Genomic DNA, 14,653 nt, shown 5'->3' on the forward strand with positions numbered 1-14,653 from the left:
AATATTGATGAATTATATTTGTTTCAAACAGTCTGCAGCATTAGCAGACTTAGAATACCTTAGCATAGTATATGCCACATGGCCATATGTACAAGTGGAATGTTTTAGTAGAACATCTGGAGTGGTAGAGGGAGACATGTTTAAATCTGTTGTTTTTACTAGAATTACATCAAAACAAAATTGTCAGTGTAAAGATAGAAAGGGACACTGAGGCGCTGTATAAGCATTGTCTCCCATCAAATATTTTCAGTGGTCAGAACTCAGGAATAAGAAAAATGAAAATATAAAGAGCATAAGATATAATATTTTTGGTTCCAGGTTGTCTCATATTGAAATCATCACCAACTGAGATTCTAAATAGTTTTAGTTCAGTCAGTTAACTTTAACAAAAACAACCACTAGTACTAATACATTACTCTTTCTCTATGGATGATATTCAAAGTTTTGCTCTAGGATGTTATTTGAAAACATTTCTGAACTAAATTTGAGCTTGATTCTTAAAAGTCAGAAGTTAATGCACTTGTTTCCATTTACTTAAGATAATTAATGAAAATTATGTAAGACACACTCTTCTCCAGGATCTTGTCAGGTGAATGGACTGAACTAGAAATCACATTGGTTGAGAAAACCCAGACCCAGAAAGACAAGAAGCCCATGTTCTCTCTCTTCTGAGCCTCCTAGATCTACATCTTCATAGGTGAGTACACAACCAGGAATAACTGGAGAAACCAGAAAAGTGAAACAGGAACATTGTTGGGGGTTGGGGAGCAATGGAGAGGGGAATAGCAGGGTACAAGTGATCTGAAGAGAGTAGGAAAAACCAGGGTCTCTAATTAGGGAGGAAGAAGGGAAATAAATACAGGAGGAGTGAGAAGGGTAAAATAACATTAAAGATGTTTGACAAGTCATAAGGAATCATCCTATTAACTATCTACCTAAAATACACAACCCCATGGACTGAGGAACTACAGGCTCCTTGGACTTTCTGTTCATAGCCAGCCAGTGTTGCATTAGCTGGACTGCAGCCCGTGAGCCATTCTAACAAATCTCCTTTCTATACATAGAGTCATTCTTTAAGTTCTGTTACCGTGGGGAGCCCTGACTAGTACAAAGTCTCACCAACATGATAGATTCATCATGATCTGAACAAGATGGGGAGACTCAGGAAGCTTCAGCTCTACACGAACAACTACGAGCAAACGGGGAACATGGGGCATCAGGAGAGTCTTCCTTAGGGAGGAGCGCGTCAACTGTTTATCTGATACTAAATGGTCAGTCTTAAAACGGACATACAGGTAGCGTTATACAGACTGAGCTGACTGTATTTGTGTATTTAGGGTCTCTCTGTCTCCCCCCGCCCCCCACACACATATACACAGCATGGGGAAAACACTAATCCCTGCCACTATTAATGATACTCGGTTATGCTTGCAGACAGGAGTCTAGCATGGCTGTCCTCTGGGAGGCTCCACCTAGAAGCTGACTAAGACAGAGGCAGACACCCACAGTCAATCAGTACATGGAGCTTGGGGACTCTTATGAAAAAACAGGAGGAAGGACTGCGGGCCCTTAAGGGGATAGGAACTCCACAGGAAGACCAACAGTTTTGGACTCTTGGGGCTCTCAGAGTCTGAACCGCCAACCAAAGAACATAATGTGGGTTGGACCTAGGCTTTCTCTCACATATGTAGCAGAGCTTGATCTTTATGTGGGTCCTGAACAACTGGAGTGGGAGCTATCCCAAAAGCTTTTGCCTGTATGTCGGATATGTTCTTCTAGCTGGGCTGCCTTGTCTGGCCTCAGTGGGAGAGGAAGCACCTAGACTTGTAGTGCCAAGGTGGTGGTGGGGATACCTAGGGGGCCCACCTGCTCAGAGGAGAAGGGGATGAGGTGACTGGGAGAGGGGCAGTGAGTGAGATGCAATGTAAGTAAAAAATAAAATTAAATAAAAAAAATGAGGACATGAATTTGAAAGAGCAAAGAGGAGGATATGGGGAGGCTTAGAGGGAAGGAAAGGAATGGGACTATGGTGTAATTATAATCTCAAAAAATAGTATTTATAAGTAGCATTGGTCCAGGCATGACAGAAACAGTAAGAAAGCATTTTTGTGGGTTTCATAGGTAGGATGTTTAGCATGTTAGATGGAGAAACTAGGTATGGAAAAGAGGGTCCAGTGTTGGGGGTATGGCATACAATTCTAAACACAGGGGACAAGGAAGACCTCCAGATGGTGACCGTTCAGTGAAATCAGAGGGTGGTGGCACAGTGAATAAGGGAATATCTAAAGGGAGAGCATTTTATAGAGGGATGAGGCAGGGTAAATGGGTGCAGGAGGGAGTACTTGTAAACATAAGGCCAGTTAGCTGGACAAAGTTACAACAATAGTTTTGGAGAGGCATGATGCTACAGAGTACCTGATTTTTAAAATTCTTTCATAAGAGAGAATAAAAATATCCAGATGCTAAATAATACACAGATTAAATACAAAGTTGAAACCTCTACACATGGCTTATTTGACATCTTATTCCTTTCCTAATCAAGAAACAACAAAAATTTAAATTTGTTAGATTGTTACTAAATAATCTATCTATAATCAAGTGGAATTTGAGTGTTCTAGGTGTAGTTTTGATATAATAATTTCTGGTTGACCATGGTTAACCTGAAATTACAACAACATTTTTATTAAGCATTATAAGAATTACATAAGGTTATCTTAAAGTGGCATTTTTCTAAAATTATAAAATTATATGAACTTTTCCAATGGATTTGTCCGTGTAACTGAAGATAGAATCAATTTTATACAAACTAAAAAATTCTGTGACAAAGATTCTCACAACTATTTTGTTAAAATAACTTTACTAAGAAATAAATCCTTACTTTAGTTTCTTCTTTATCATTCAACAACTTGTTCACTACTAATTTAACTACACAAGCACATAAGAGAAAAGAAGAATGAAATAACATACTATGTGATCATTTCTAGCCACTGTTGTGCTTTGACTCTGTACTTGTGAGAGCATTAAGAGACAAAACCAGTCTTACCAAAGTCTGCAAATGCTGACTGTCCAACCACCACCAGATTTTTAGGTTTTTCAAAGACACTATGGATAGAGAAGTTTCCACCCTGTTAAAGCCAAAATAGTCTGAATTAGGCCACTATACATAGTCATTTGTCAAGTGAAAAACTTAGAAGAATAATTTAGCTCTTTGTTATTTATTCTAAGAGCATCCCAACCTCCGTCCCACTTCTATTACCAAAGAAACCAGCAAGTTCAAGACAACACGGTGTGACATGCTTGTTCTCCAGGATGTCCCATGATGCTTGTCATCCTTACACTGCAGCTCTGCATCTCTCACCAGTTCTGTGAATGACTCTCCTAAATTATGTGGTTCCCCCCCTCCCCCCCATATTAGTTATTTTCTTCACCCTTTCTATTTCTGTGGTAGGTCATTCGAACAAAATACAAGTTATCATCACATTAATTACATTAATTTTCCCCTCTCATAGCTGTCTCTCTTCATCCACTTCCAATATTTACTTTAAGTAATTCATCTTTTCCCTAGGTTACTGTAAATCCTACTCACACTACTGTACCACTTCCAGTTTGTTCTTTTTTAATCAAACTATTTGATACGGGGTATCAGTAACTGGGGTAACGAAGCTCTACTTATCTGCCTCTCAATCTGAAATCATTTGACAGCTTCTTAATAAAGTTCTAAAGATCAAATTACTTAGTTTACAAGTCAGACCATAGTAACATTGTCTACAGTAGTTTTTCTAATCCTTTTAAAAAAGATTTATTTTTATTTATTTTATGTGTGTGAGTACACTGTTGCTCTCTTCAGACACACCAGAAGAGGGTATCAGATCCCATTACATATGGCTGGTAAGCCACCATGTGGTTGCTGGAAATTGAACTGAGGACCTCTGGAAGAGCAGTTAGTGTTCTTAACCGCTGAACCATTTCTCCAGTCCCAGTTTTTCTAATCTTACTTTCCAACATTTCTTTGATCATCTGGATCAAATTGGCTTCTAATCTGAGTACATTTGGTGATTTCTGTACACTTCACTTCTTGACTGTCTCTTCTTCTCTGACTTCCCACCATTAAAACTCTACTAGCCATTTCAAATGTCAAATGTTTCTCCAAGTCTTCACTGACAATCCTGGGTGGAGCAGAGAGCAACAACTGTTCCCATGTTTTGGTCTCTGTAATGTAAGGTTTATATCTCTCATCACATTTCCTATGAGGAGTCACTGGCATAACAGTCTTGGCCATCCTCTTGGCCCATACATCTAGATTTTCCAGAGTTTGATCACTGAGCTGAGCATGCAAAATACCTAGAAAAGATCTGTTGGAGTTCTGATGTTCTACTAGCTAATGTGGTTTTATACATTTAAGATTCTATTTGGTCAATTGATATATTGATGCAAAGTATTTGACCAGTCTTTCACTGAAAATGGTCAGCTATATTGAGAATACTGTTATCTGATTGAGTTACTATATATATATATATATATGTTTTCCCTTCGTTTATATTAATGATACACCCAGTGTTACTGTGAGTAATGACCCAAAAATCTCTCTTTGATTTAACTTCTGTTAAGCTCTTATAAGAATTCTGCTAAGCCCAAACTTGGCCTTTCATTTCCATCCTTATAGACCTACAAAACTGTAACTAAATGACGGTGGTCAGAATGCCTCTTCCTTCAGTTAATCACTAGCTCTGTCCTGTCCTGAGCTAGGATCCTGTTAGGTGAGTTCAAACAAAGATCATTTTTCCTCTTAGTTAATTTCTTTTGTTTCTTGACAATAAAAATTTCACTTTGCTGTTGTTGTATTTGCAGTTGAGCCCTAACTCTCATCTCTCTATCAAAAGCCCTACTGGAAACAGTCTCTCTAAATCAAACCTATCTTACCATCTTTAGCAAGTGCTTAGTGGTAGAAAAAAATTGTTTTGTTTTTGAACAACATGTTAACTTTTACTTTTATTTTGTGTGTATGTGTGTTCTGCCTGCATGTATGTCTATGTATCATATGCATGCAGGGCTTTTGGAGGCCAGAAGGTAGCACTGGATCCCTTAGGACTGGACGTGTGAGCCACCATATGGGTGCTGAGACTTGGACTCAAACCTAGTGTCATTGGAAGAACATCTAGTGCTGTTAACTATGGAGTGATCTCTCTAGCCCCCCTGGTTATTTTGTTTGTGTTATTTTTGATTTTTACTTGAGGCAAGGTCTTATTATATAGCATTGGCTGGTCTGGAATGTGCCATGTAGAGCAGGCTGGCCTCAACTCACAGAGATCTGTGTGCCTCAACTTCTCTAGTGCTAGGATTAAAGACATGTGTCACCATGCCTAGGCTTTTTATCCAAGTGTTTGAAAAACGTTTACTTCAATGATTACTCACTGAACCTGCCAGTTTATTGAAACAACTTAGTTTCAGTTAATAAAAATATTTGTTTTCTTTGTAGGAAAAACCTATTCAAGTAAAAAGATCTCAATCAAGAATCTGCATGCTTCATGACACTGTTATGCTATGCTTGATTACCTGCAAATCAGGCTAGGAGGGGAGGGGTCCTATGCATGTAAAAGCACTTCATAATCTCATTTACAAATTCTACTTATTTGCATTGAGGCTTGCCCCTCCCATCCCCATGATAAACTAATTAAATATGAATTTTGGGCTAGTCTAAGCTCAAGATTTACTTGAGGTAGGAATGAAAGGCCATCTCCAAACAAGTATTTTCTAGCAGTGGGAATCTTTGTGTCAAATATAAAAAAATATTAACAAGATTTGTTATCATCAGAAACAAAAATGCAGCTATGTTTTTAAAAACAGGTCAATGAACAAGATTCCTCTTTGTACTTCAGCCTCTTCCTCTTTTCCTTGATGCATCAAGGAAAACCCAACTGCCATCGACAAGAAGCATTCAGAGGCTCTGGTCTTATTTAAACAGATCCTTAGTTTCCTGTGTCAACAACATCACTGGCCCTTCTGTAAGAGATAACTTTCCAGCAATCTTGCCCCACTTGTTTGTGATGTACATTTGTTAGAACTCATTATTTATTACAATTTTTATAGAATCTATTAGGGTCTCTTTTTATAAAAATCTAAATTTTTATAGAATTTTTATAAAATCTAAAGGGCTTTAATTTGGACTATAGAAAAGATAATCAGATAATCTGGAGTAATTAAGTGGGAAATTAAAAGATTTAAAAATAAACTGTGGTACCTACTGTGCATCAATCTGCTTCCTTCTCACACATTCTACCAAGCAGACTATTAGCCCAGTTTCCATGAGGACACTTTCATGCTTGACTAACATGTGACAAAGGTCACTGAGTTGGCCACTTCTACTGACTTAGAATTCTGTTTCCATTATGCAGCCTGGAATTGAGCTTTGATATTTCTGGTGGTTTGTTCTTCATTAATTTATCTTTCATGTTATATATATCACGCTAAAAATCAAATCATGATCTGCCTTGAAATTCTTTTATTAAGTCTTAAAAAAGAAGAAAACACCTATGGGAAAAGGTCCCTTAATCAATCTGTCAGTGAATTCAGTATCAGTTGATATTAATTATTCCTTTAAAATTAGTTTTGTTTTTTGACACTTTCATAAATGTATATAATGTATTTTGATTATGCACACAACTTCTCTTGCCTCTCCCAATTATTTATTTATTTATTTTTGTGTGTAATTAAGTAGGCCTAAAGGTGAGAAGAAAAAAAATTACTTTTTAAAAATATGTTCATGGGTCACACGGCCCCTTATGGAGGAGCTAGAGAAATTACCCAAGGAGCTAAAGGGAACTGCAACCCTACTGGTGGAACAACAATATGAACTAACCAGTACCCGGGAGCTCTTGTCTTTAGCTGCATATGTATCAAAAGATGGCCTAGTCGGTCATCACTGCAAAGAGAGGCCCATTGAACTTGCAAACTTTATATGCCCCAGTACAGGGGAACACCAGGGCCAAAAAGGGGCAGTGGGTGGGTAGGGGATTGGGGGGGTGTATATGGGGGACCTTTGGGATAGCATTGAAAATGTAAACGAGGAAAATACCTAATTAAAAAAAAAAAAGAAAAAAAATATGTTCATGAATCACCAAGCTGAAAAATTAAATGTCAGTACCCTCTTTCAATGGCTGACAGCCCAGCAGGGGTCCTGTTAACATCTCCATCAGAGCAGGCTTATTGCTTTAATTGGCAGTCATGCCTAAAAACCTGCAGTGGACCTGATGCTTAACTAGCACTTCAGCATTCAGCAGCGTGGGCGCAGCAATGCAACCAATGGCTTTTAGTGTTGTTCTGTTCATTACTGAAGCCAACAGACTGATCATGTAATCTTATTTTATAAGTTGTATGCCCTTATGGGGAATTTAAAAATTCTTCAGAGAAGTGATTTCTTACCAAATTTTCCCATATCTCAAACTGGAAGGCATTAGAGGCAGTCAATGTCGTGAGGAATAAATCTACAAGAAAACAAACAGGGATGTAAAACTTTGCAGTCGTACTGATATGCACACTTAAAAGCAGAAAGAAGTACAATACATAGAATAATTGTTAAAATAATTCTACCTAAACATAAGTTATATCTGATCACATTTTAACAAGTTTGACTGAATTTTGAAAAAGCAGATGAACCTGAATTAGAACAATTAAGGAAAACGTACTTTTCATTGTTAAGAGTATACTTGTGATGAGACCTTCAAAAGAAATGTGTATTGTCAGAAACAGTTGTTCCCAGCATATTCTTTTTTTTTTATTAGTTTTTAAAAATTTTTTACTAGGTATTTTCCTCATTTACATTTCCAATGCTATTCCAAAAGTCCCCCATACCCTCCCATATTCTTTTACGTTCCTTTTTGTGATGATGAGGATGGAATTCAGGTCCTTACATGTCAGTCAAACACTATCTCTTACCTACAAGCCTCATCCTATCTTTTAAAATTATACGTGCCCTTAGAGGGAGATCCTGTCCCCTCACTTTGCCCCTCACTGGCAGCTGGCCCGAGAGTTGGCCCTGGCAGGGTTATGAGAGTGAGAGAGCTGGCCCCTCTCTCATCTGCTGCAGCATTTGGGAGAGCAGGCCTGGCTCCTCACCTGCCTAGCACAGTAGAGCTGACCTTGATGGTGGGTACAGGGAAGCTGGCCCTGCAACTTGTTTGCCATGTAGTGACATGGGGGAGGCAGAGATGACCCCAGGTCTCATCCCTTGACACCTACAGCAGACAGGAGAGCTGGCCTCAGGGTCATGAAAGTGGGAGAACTGGCTATATCTCTCATCAGCTGTAGCACTCACAAGGGCAGGCCCTGCACCTTGCCTGCAACAGAGTAGAGCTGGCCCTAGCTGCAGGGATTGCCCATGAGCTAGTCCTGAGGGCATGAGATTGAGAGAACTGGAGAGATGACATCTCAGATACCTCTAAGGCCCAGATCCAGGGTTTTGAATTGGCCCACCCTAATATCTACCCCATTGATGAACTGCTGGAGTGCATAAAGGGGCCTGCGCTACAGATGCAGAACTACAGGATCTCCATGACACAGCAGGATATCTGAAAGGAGTCCCAGTGAGGTTCCTGTATTGACAGAGTAGCAGAAGCCAGGGGCCTAATACCAGACCAAAGAGTCATTGCAATAAACTTCTGCAAGCAAAGAATGTGACACACTGTGACACACTACAGCTTCCACATTAAGAGTTTTCCTTTCTTTGTTGGGGGGAGATTGCAAGGGTGGAGGGCAGGTATGAGGAGAGGGAGAGATGAGTGGGATTGGGGCACAACAACAAAACTGAAAATAGTAAATAAAAAAAGTAAAAGCTATATAGTTAATTATTATTATCACTATTATTATTATTATTATTATTATTATTATTGAGACGAGTCTCTCTAAGTAGTCCTGGCTATACTGGCACTCATTATGTAAACTAGGCTGGCCTTGAACTCACAGAGATCTGTCTGCCTCTGTCTCTTGTGTGCTGTGATTAAAGGCATGTGCCATCACTGCCTACCTCTTAAATCTTCCTTTATTTCAAGATTCAAGGTACCATTTTGACCCCAATCACATTTTACATTTTCACCCTTAAAGCTACACCTGTCTATCACAGGAAGTCCAGCATCATGTTCAATCACAGCATCTCAACACCTGGAACCTTGGAAGTCAAAGAAATCAGGTTTATGATTCTGACTAATGGAAGATTTGTCTTTATAAATCCTTATTACAGAAAGTGATTGCAAAGTGCGTGAATAAAATGTCTTTGGAAAACAATAGGTTGATGGTGACATCAAACATCAAATTAATATAAAGGCTAGGTGAATGAGCACCTACTTAAAGAATTTATTATTTGTATAATACCAAATTTTGCTAGTGAATATTAAAGGTCTGATGCTTAAGAGGTAACTCTTGGAATATTAAAGTGGTTTCATTCTCATATGCTCTAAAATGGCAATTATGTAGTGTGACATGAAATAATGAATATTTTAAAGAAATGCTTTTTCCCAACATGATGCCTAGAAAACTAACATTCACATTTTATTATTTTGTGTCAAGTTTTATACAAGTGTATAAAGGGAGTATATGTAATTATTATAGCTGTGTTAAAAATGCTGAGTAATTTGTTCACTCTTATAATTAGTTGTACTCAGACTCCTAACTCTAAGTAGAATAATTTGATATCTACATAGCAAATACCTCAGCATTTCTACTATCAGACTGAACAGAGAATTATAGTGTTTGATGAAGGTGACTGATAGCTTTACTGCCACAAGCTTACTCTGGGTGATGCATTCACTTTCACAGTGATCTGGCAATGTCTGGGATATGGGTGATGATATATGTACCAGCAATCTCCTTTCATTCAGCTGTGCATCCTTCACATTGCACTTAGGACAATTAACAAACATACAAAGTTGCCTTCCTTTATGCATTTATTTCTTTCTTATTTTTTATTCAGACGGTGGAACACTCCTCACCTCCATGGGAAAGCCTTATTGCATGTTTGCCCACTCCATCCCTACTGCTCACACAGGCATATTCTAACAGAGCAGTTGCCATCAGGTTTCCATACTGCCCCCACCTACTTGCATCTACATGAGCATTCCACCTGTACTTGCCCTTGTGCTGGTTAGTTTTATCCCACCTTGACACAGGTTATTGTCACCTGAGAGGAGAGACTCTCAACTGAGAAAATGCTTTCATAAGACTGGGATGTAGGCAAGCCTGTAGAACGTTTTCTTAATGAATAATTGGTGTGGGATCACCCAGCCTATTGTGAGTAGTACCTTTCTGGGCTGGTGGTCCTGGTGCTGTAAGAAAGCAGGCTGAGCAAGCCATGACGATCAGGCCCATAACAAGCACTGCTCAATGGCCCCTGCATCAGTTTTTGCCTCCAGGTTCTTGCCTAGTATACTTCCTGCCTTGGCTTTATTCAGTGGACTGCACCTCAGGATACTTAAGCCAAGCCAAGCAAACCCTTTCCTCCCCAAGCTGCTTGGGGTTGTGATGTTTCATCACAGCAATAATAGTCCTAGCTAAGACACTCTTCTCCTTCAGAACCACCTTGTAAATGGATTCTCCAAAATAGGCTCAAATGTCTCCTCCCTTTCCTCTCAGATTTTTCCTTGAGGTATAGCATTTTCTCCATTGTTACTCCATGGTGACATTCTGAATGTCACTCCCAAATGGCTTGACACACCTATGAAGTATTTTTGCTTGGTTAAATAATTTCAAGTGAAAGATTCACTTTGAATCCAGATCTTTGAGGTGGGAAGACACATCTTTAATCCACATCTTTTGAGGTGGAAAGGTCCATACCTTCTGCTGGAAGCCAATATAAAAGGACATGGAAGAAGAAAGCTTTTGATTTTCTGCCTGCTTGTTCTTGACCTCACTAGCAAGAACACGCCTTCACTAGCATTAGAGCCTACTTCTTTGAGATTCTGGCATATACTGAAGACCAGTTGAGACATCCACCCTCATGAATTGAGCAACTACTGGATTACTGGAAATTCTATTCATAGGCAGTCATTGTTGGACTAGCTGGACCATGGCTTATAAATGATACTAATGGATCCCATTTTAGACACATATATACACACATGATTATGCTTTTAAATGATTTGAAAAAGTAGTAATCTGCTAGAAAAAGCCTTTAGGACATCAAGACAAGGCAGTGTCTTCTATGCTTGACAGGGAAGCTGCATGACATGAGATGGCAACAATAACCCATACAATATAACATCAGCTGATATGCCAAGGTGGATACAACTCTTACAAGGCCATATCCCTAAATGAAGCACTAAGGCAACTGATATCTGCTCAGAGGAAGAGCCAGTCTTTTCCAGGGACAAACCTGATAACCCTGATAGACAATTCTGTAGTCAGCCCTAAACACATTTTGATATAAACAATACTAAATGGACACAGATAGTTGTATCTGTGTACTTATGTGTGTGTGTGTGTATATGTACATATATAAATACTGGAATCAGTCTTCTCCAGGGACAAGCTGATAACTGATAGGTCACAGGTCAACCATGTCGTTAGCCTTAAACAAATATACATATGAAACACACAAGATGGACTCAGAAGGTTGTATTCACATATAATGTGTGTGAATATATATATATATATATATATATATATATATATATGCACATATAAATAGATGAATTTGAAAGGTAGTTGAGAAGACATGAGAAGAGTTGGAAAGGGGAAAAGGAAGGGGGGGGGAAATGATGTTAATAGTTTTCATGTACAAAATTCTAGAAAACAAATAATGAAACATTAGAGACCTACAAGATTGCTCAGTGGCTAAAGATGCTGGCTGCCAAACCTGAAACCTGAGTTTGAGTTGAAGATCATCCATGGTAGAAGCAGCTGTGGTAAAGAAGTTCTAGTAAATTGTTCTCTGACTTCCACAGGGTATAGTATAATCCCCTTGGCACCTCAACACACATATAATAAATACCCGTAAGAATAAAGAAAAAGCTTGGTTGTTAAGACTACAAAGTCTCACTACCTCTGATGGCTAAGAGTGAGTCACAGGACAGAATGAAAGGAAATACACCTAAGGTAATGCTGATGGACACTCCCACATCACCTCCTAGGAATGAAGGATTTACCTGGCTTCAAGACGATATGGCCATCATGAAACTTAGCAGCTGTGTTTACCAAAAACCAGCATGAAATGTAGACTGTTTTAACATTCCCCCAAGACAGAGTTGTGTGGCCTTCCCTGAGATTTTAGCCCCTCACTCCATTCTGAAGCCCTGCCCCTAGCTATAAGTAGCCCTGCATGTGACCTCTGGTGCATGTGACCTCTGCTGGTGGCATGGTATATACAACACGCACAAGTCTAAAAAGGGGATTCCTCTGCAGCTTCTGGGAAGGTTGTTACCTCTGCTGGGGTGCAACTTGTCAGTGACATAGATGTTTGGGGGTTAACACTGCTCCTGTAAGTACTTCCTCCCTCATTCCTCCCTCTTGTAAGCCCAATAAACCCATTGTTCCCTAAGCTGGGCTTGGACAGAATCACATCCTTGTTCATTAGTGTCTGATTTGGGATGAATAGATGTTTATTCATTTCTCTCCAGAATAAGGAACATGACCACTTTTCTGTAAAACAGTGGTGCCATTCAGAAGGACATCTTCATGGCTCAAGATTATGCCATGCAGGAAAGGCAGGCTGCAACACAGACAACTACAAAGCTGTGCTTTAAAAAAAGCTCACTTGATCCAAAAGAGCATGTGGGGAAGTTCAAACTTAAGTGTGTGCTCGCAGCAAATAGAGATTTGGTGGAAACAGAAGCAGAGTATCAAGTTTACCTACACCACAGACCAGCTGCTTTACCAAGAAAGAACCATTGAAATAACTGTTAAGAATATTCACAGAGCATGAATGAGCCTATAAAACTGGCCTAAAATAATTTGCAAAGGAATCTACACACAATTATTAAACCAAGAAGCAATGTGTATACACACACACACACACACACACACACACCTACACACACACCTAGTGCATTGTCAGAAACAACAACAGAACAATCAGTTGGCACCTAACAGAGCTTGAGAGCTGAGTATGCCGGGAGAGACAGAGGCCTGTTAAACGCATGGGCATTCCAGAGTACTGGAGAGACATCCAAAGCTACAGCCTCTGAGGAACAGTCTTCGCATATAGGGAAAACATTTCATGTCAAAGGCAGCCCAACGTGTGTCACAAGGAAACAACTGTAACAAGCTTTAGGGATGGGCTCAGAGACGCTGTTTTACTGCAAATCAGAACTGACACCATTTCTCTGATGTTTAATTGCTGACAGGTTTTAAACTTTATCCTTTGTCTGTAGTTGGGTCTTTGTGACTTTGTGTGTTCTTCTTTTGCCCACCCTTTATCCTCCTGGTTTCACCCTATCACTAGAAAGGAGAGAAGGAAGGATAGAGAAGGAAAAGAGAGAAAGAGAGAGAAAGAGAGACAGAAACAGAGAGCTCCCTGAATCTAATTTCTTTCTTGAATCCTCTTTGACCACAGGCACTAACCAACTGCAACCGAATCTTCCTGAATGATCAACAGCCACTCATACTACTTCTCAGGGCCCAAGCATTTATGTATCCTCTGAAAAGTTCCCAAAATTCCAAACGTCACACAATTGTAGAAATTATCTGCACCTGGCAGAATCATGCCTCTGAGAGCATGAGGCAAGTCACATCAGCTGCTGCAGGCAGTCTGAAGCAGTCCCATAGCCCACGCCTGAGATTATAATGAAAACACATTCTTATGTATTTCTTTTTTTTTTAATTAAAGAAACAAAAACTCCAGAATTCTTACTATACCCTTCCTCTAGTGTTTCATATCTGTGCAAGCTGATACAAAAAATCTAGGTGCCACTGGTCAAAGGTCAGGAAGAAGCTCAAAATATGTCACCTAGGCCCTACCTCCAAAATAAATACAAGCCCTCCATGGCAGCTTCATCTCCACGATCTTTCAAACTTTCCAGATCAGAGAGTCAGATCCATCGTGCCAACCAGAGAGTGTCTTTGCCGAGTAATGAATGGCTTCAGGCCCCGATAATAGTTGTAGTATCATTACTTTCAACTTCTGGACCAAAGTTTGAGAGACATGTGTCAATGATTCTTTTGCAGGATGGTCACAATGATTAAAACATCTAACTTACAAAAAGGAAGTTGTGAGACACAAAAAAAGAGAAACATGTATCCATATGTAGGAAATAAAAACTGTGCTGCAAGAGACTGCAAATGTGACTAGATAACCAAGGAAACAGACAAATCCTTCAAGGAGCTGTTACAAATGTACTCACAGTCAAAGCAAAGCACATCTGTAAACTATGCTAAGCTGTATCAGGAGCCAAACGAACAGGCAGAAATACCAGCAACGGTCATACCAGCAACAGAATTCATGAAGGGAATCAACAGAGCCTTAGAGTAAAGCGACACGACAAAAAGTACAGAAATAAGCACATTAGTGTCCACAGGTGTGAAGGGAAAGAAGAAAAAGAAAACCATGTAATTCAAGAAGTGATTGCTGACAGATTCTGAAATTTGATGGGAATCAGCATCTCAGAAGCTCAGTAATCTAAACAGAATAAACACAAATATGTCCATGTCAAGACAGATTGCAGCAGAAACA

General features: G+C 39.4%; 1 protein-coding gene across 1 annotated transcript in view; it reads right to left on the reverse strand.

Annotated features, from left to right (window-relative positions):
• The window catches only part of Itfg1 (integrin alpha FG-GAP repeat containing 1), a 123,393-nt gene that overhangs the window by 55,540 nt on the left and 53,200 nt on the right, over nt 1-14,653 (reverse strand). The window contains exons 7-8 of the mRNA NM_028007.3: nt 7,420-7,481; nt 3,044-3,125 (exon numbers count right to left, since the gene is read on the reverse strand). Coding sequence (NP_082283.2) covers nt 3,044-3,125; nt 7,420-7,481 — 144 coding nt within the window. The remainder of the gene's footprint in view (nt 1-3,043; nt 3,126-7,419; nt 7,482-14,653) is intronic.

Source organism: Mus musculus, chromosome 8, assembly GCF_000001635.26.
Source record: "Mus musculus strain C57BL/6J chromosome 8, GRCm38.p6 C57BL/6J".
NCBI classification, from domain to species: Eukaryota; Metazoa; Chordata; class Mammalia; order Rodentia; family Muridae; genus Mus; species Mus musculus.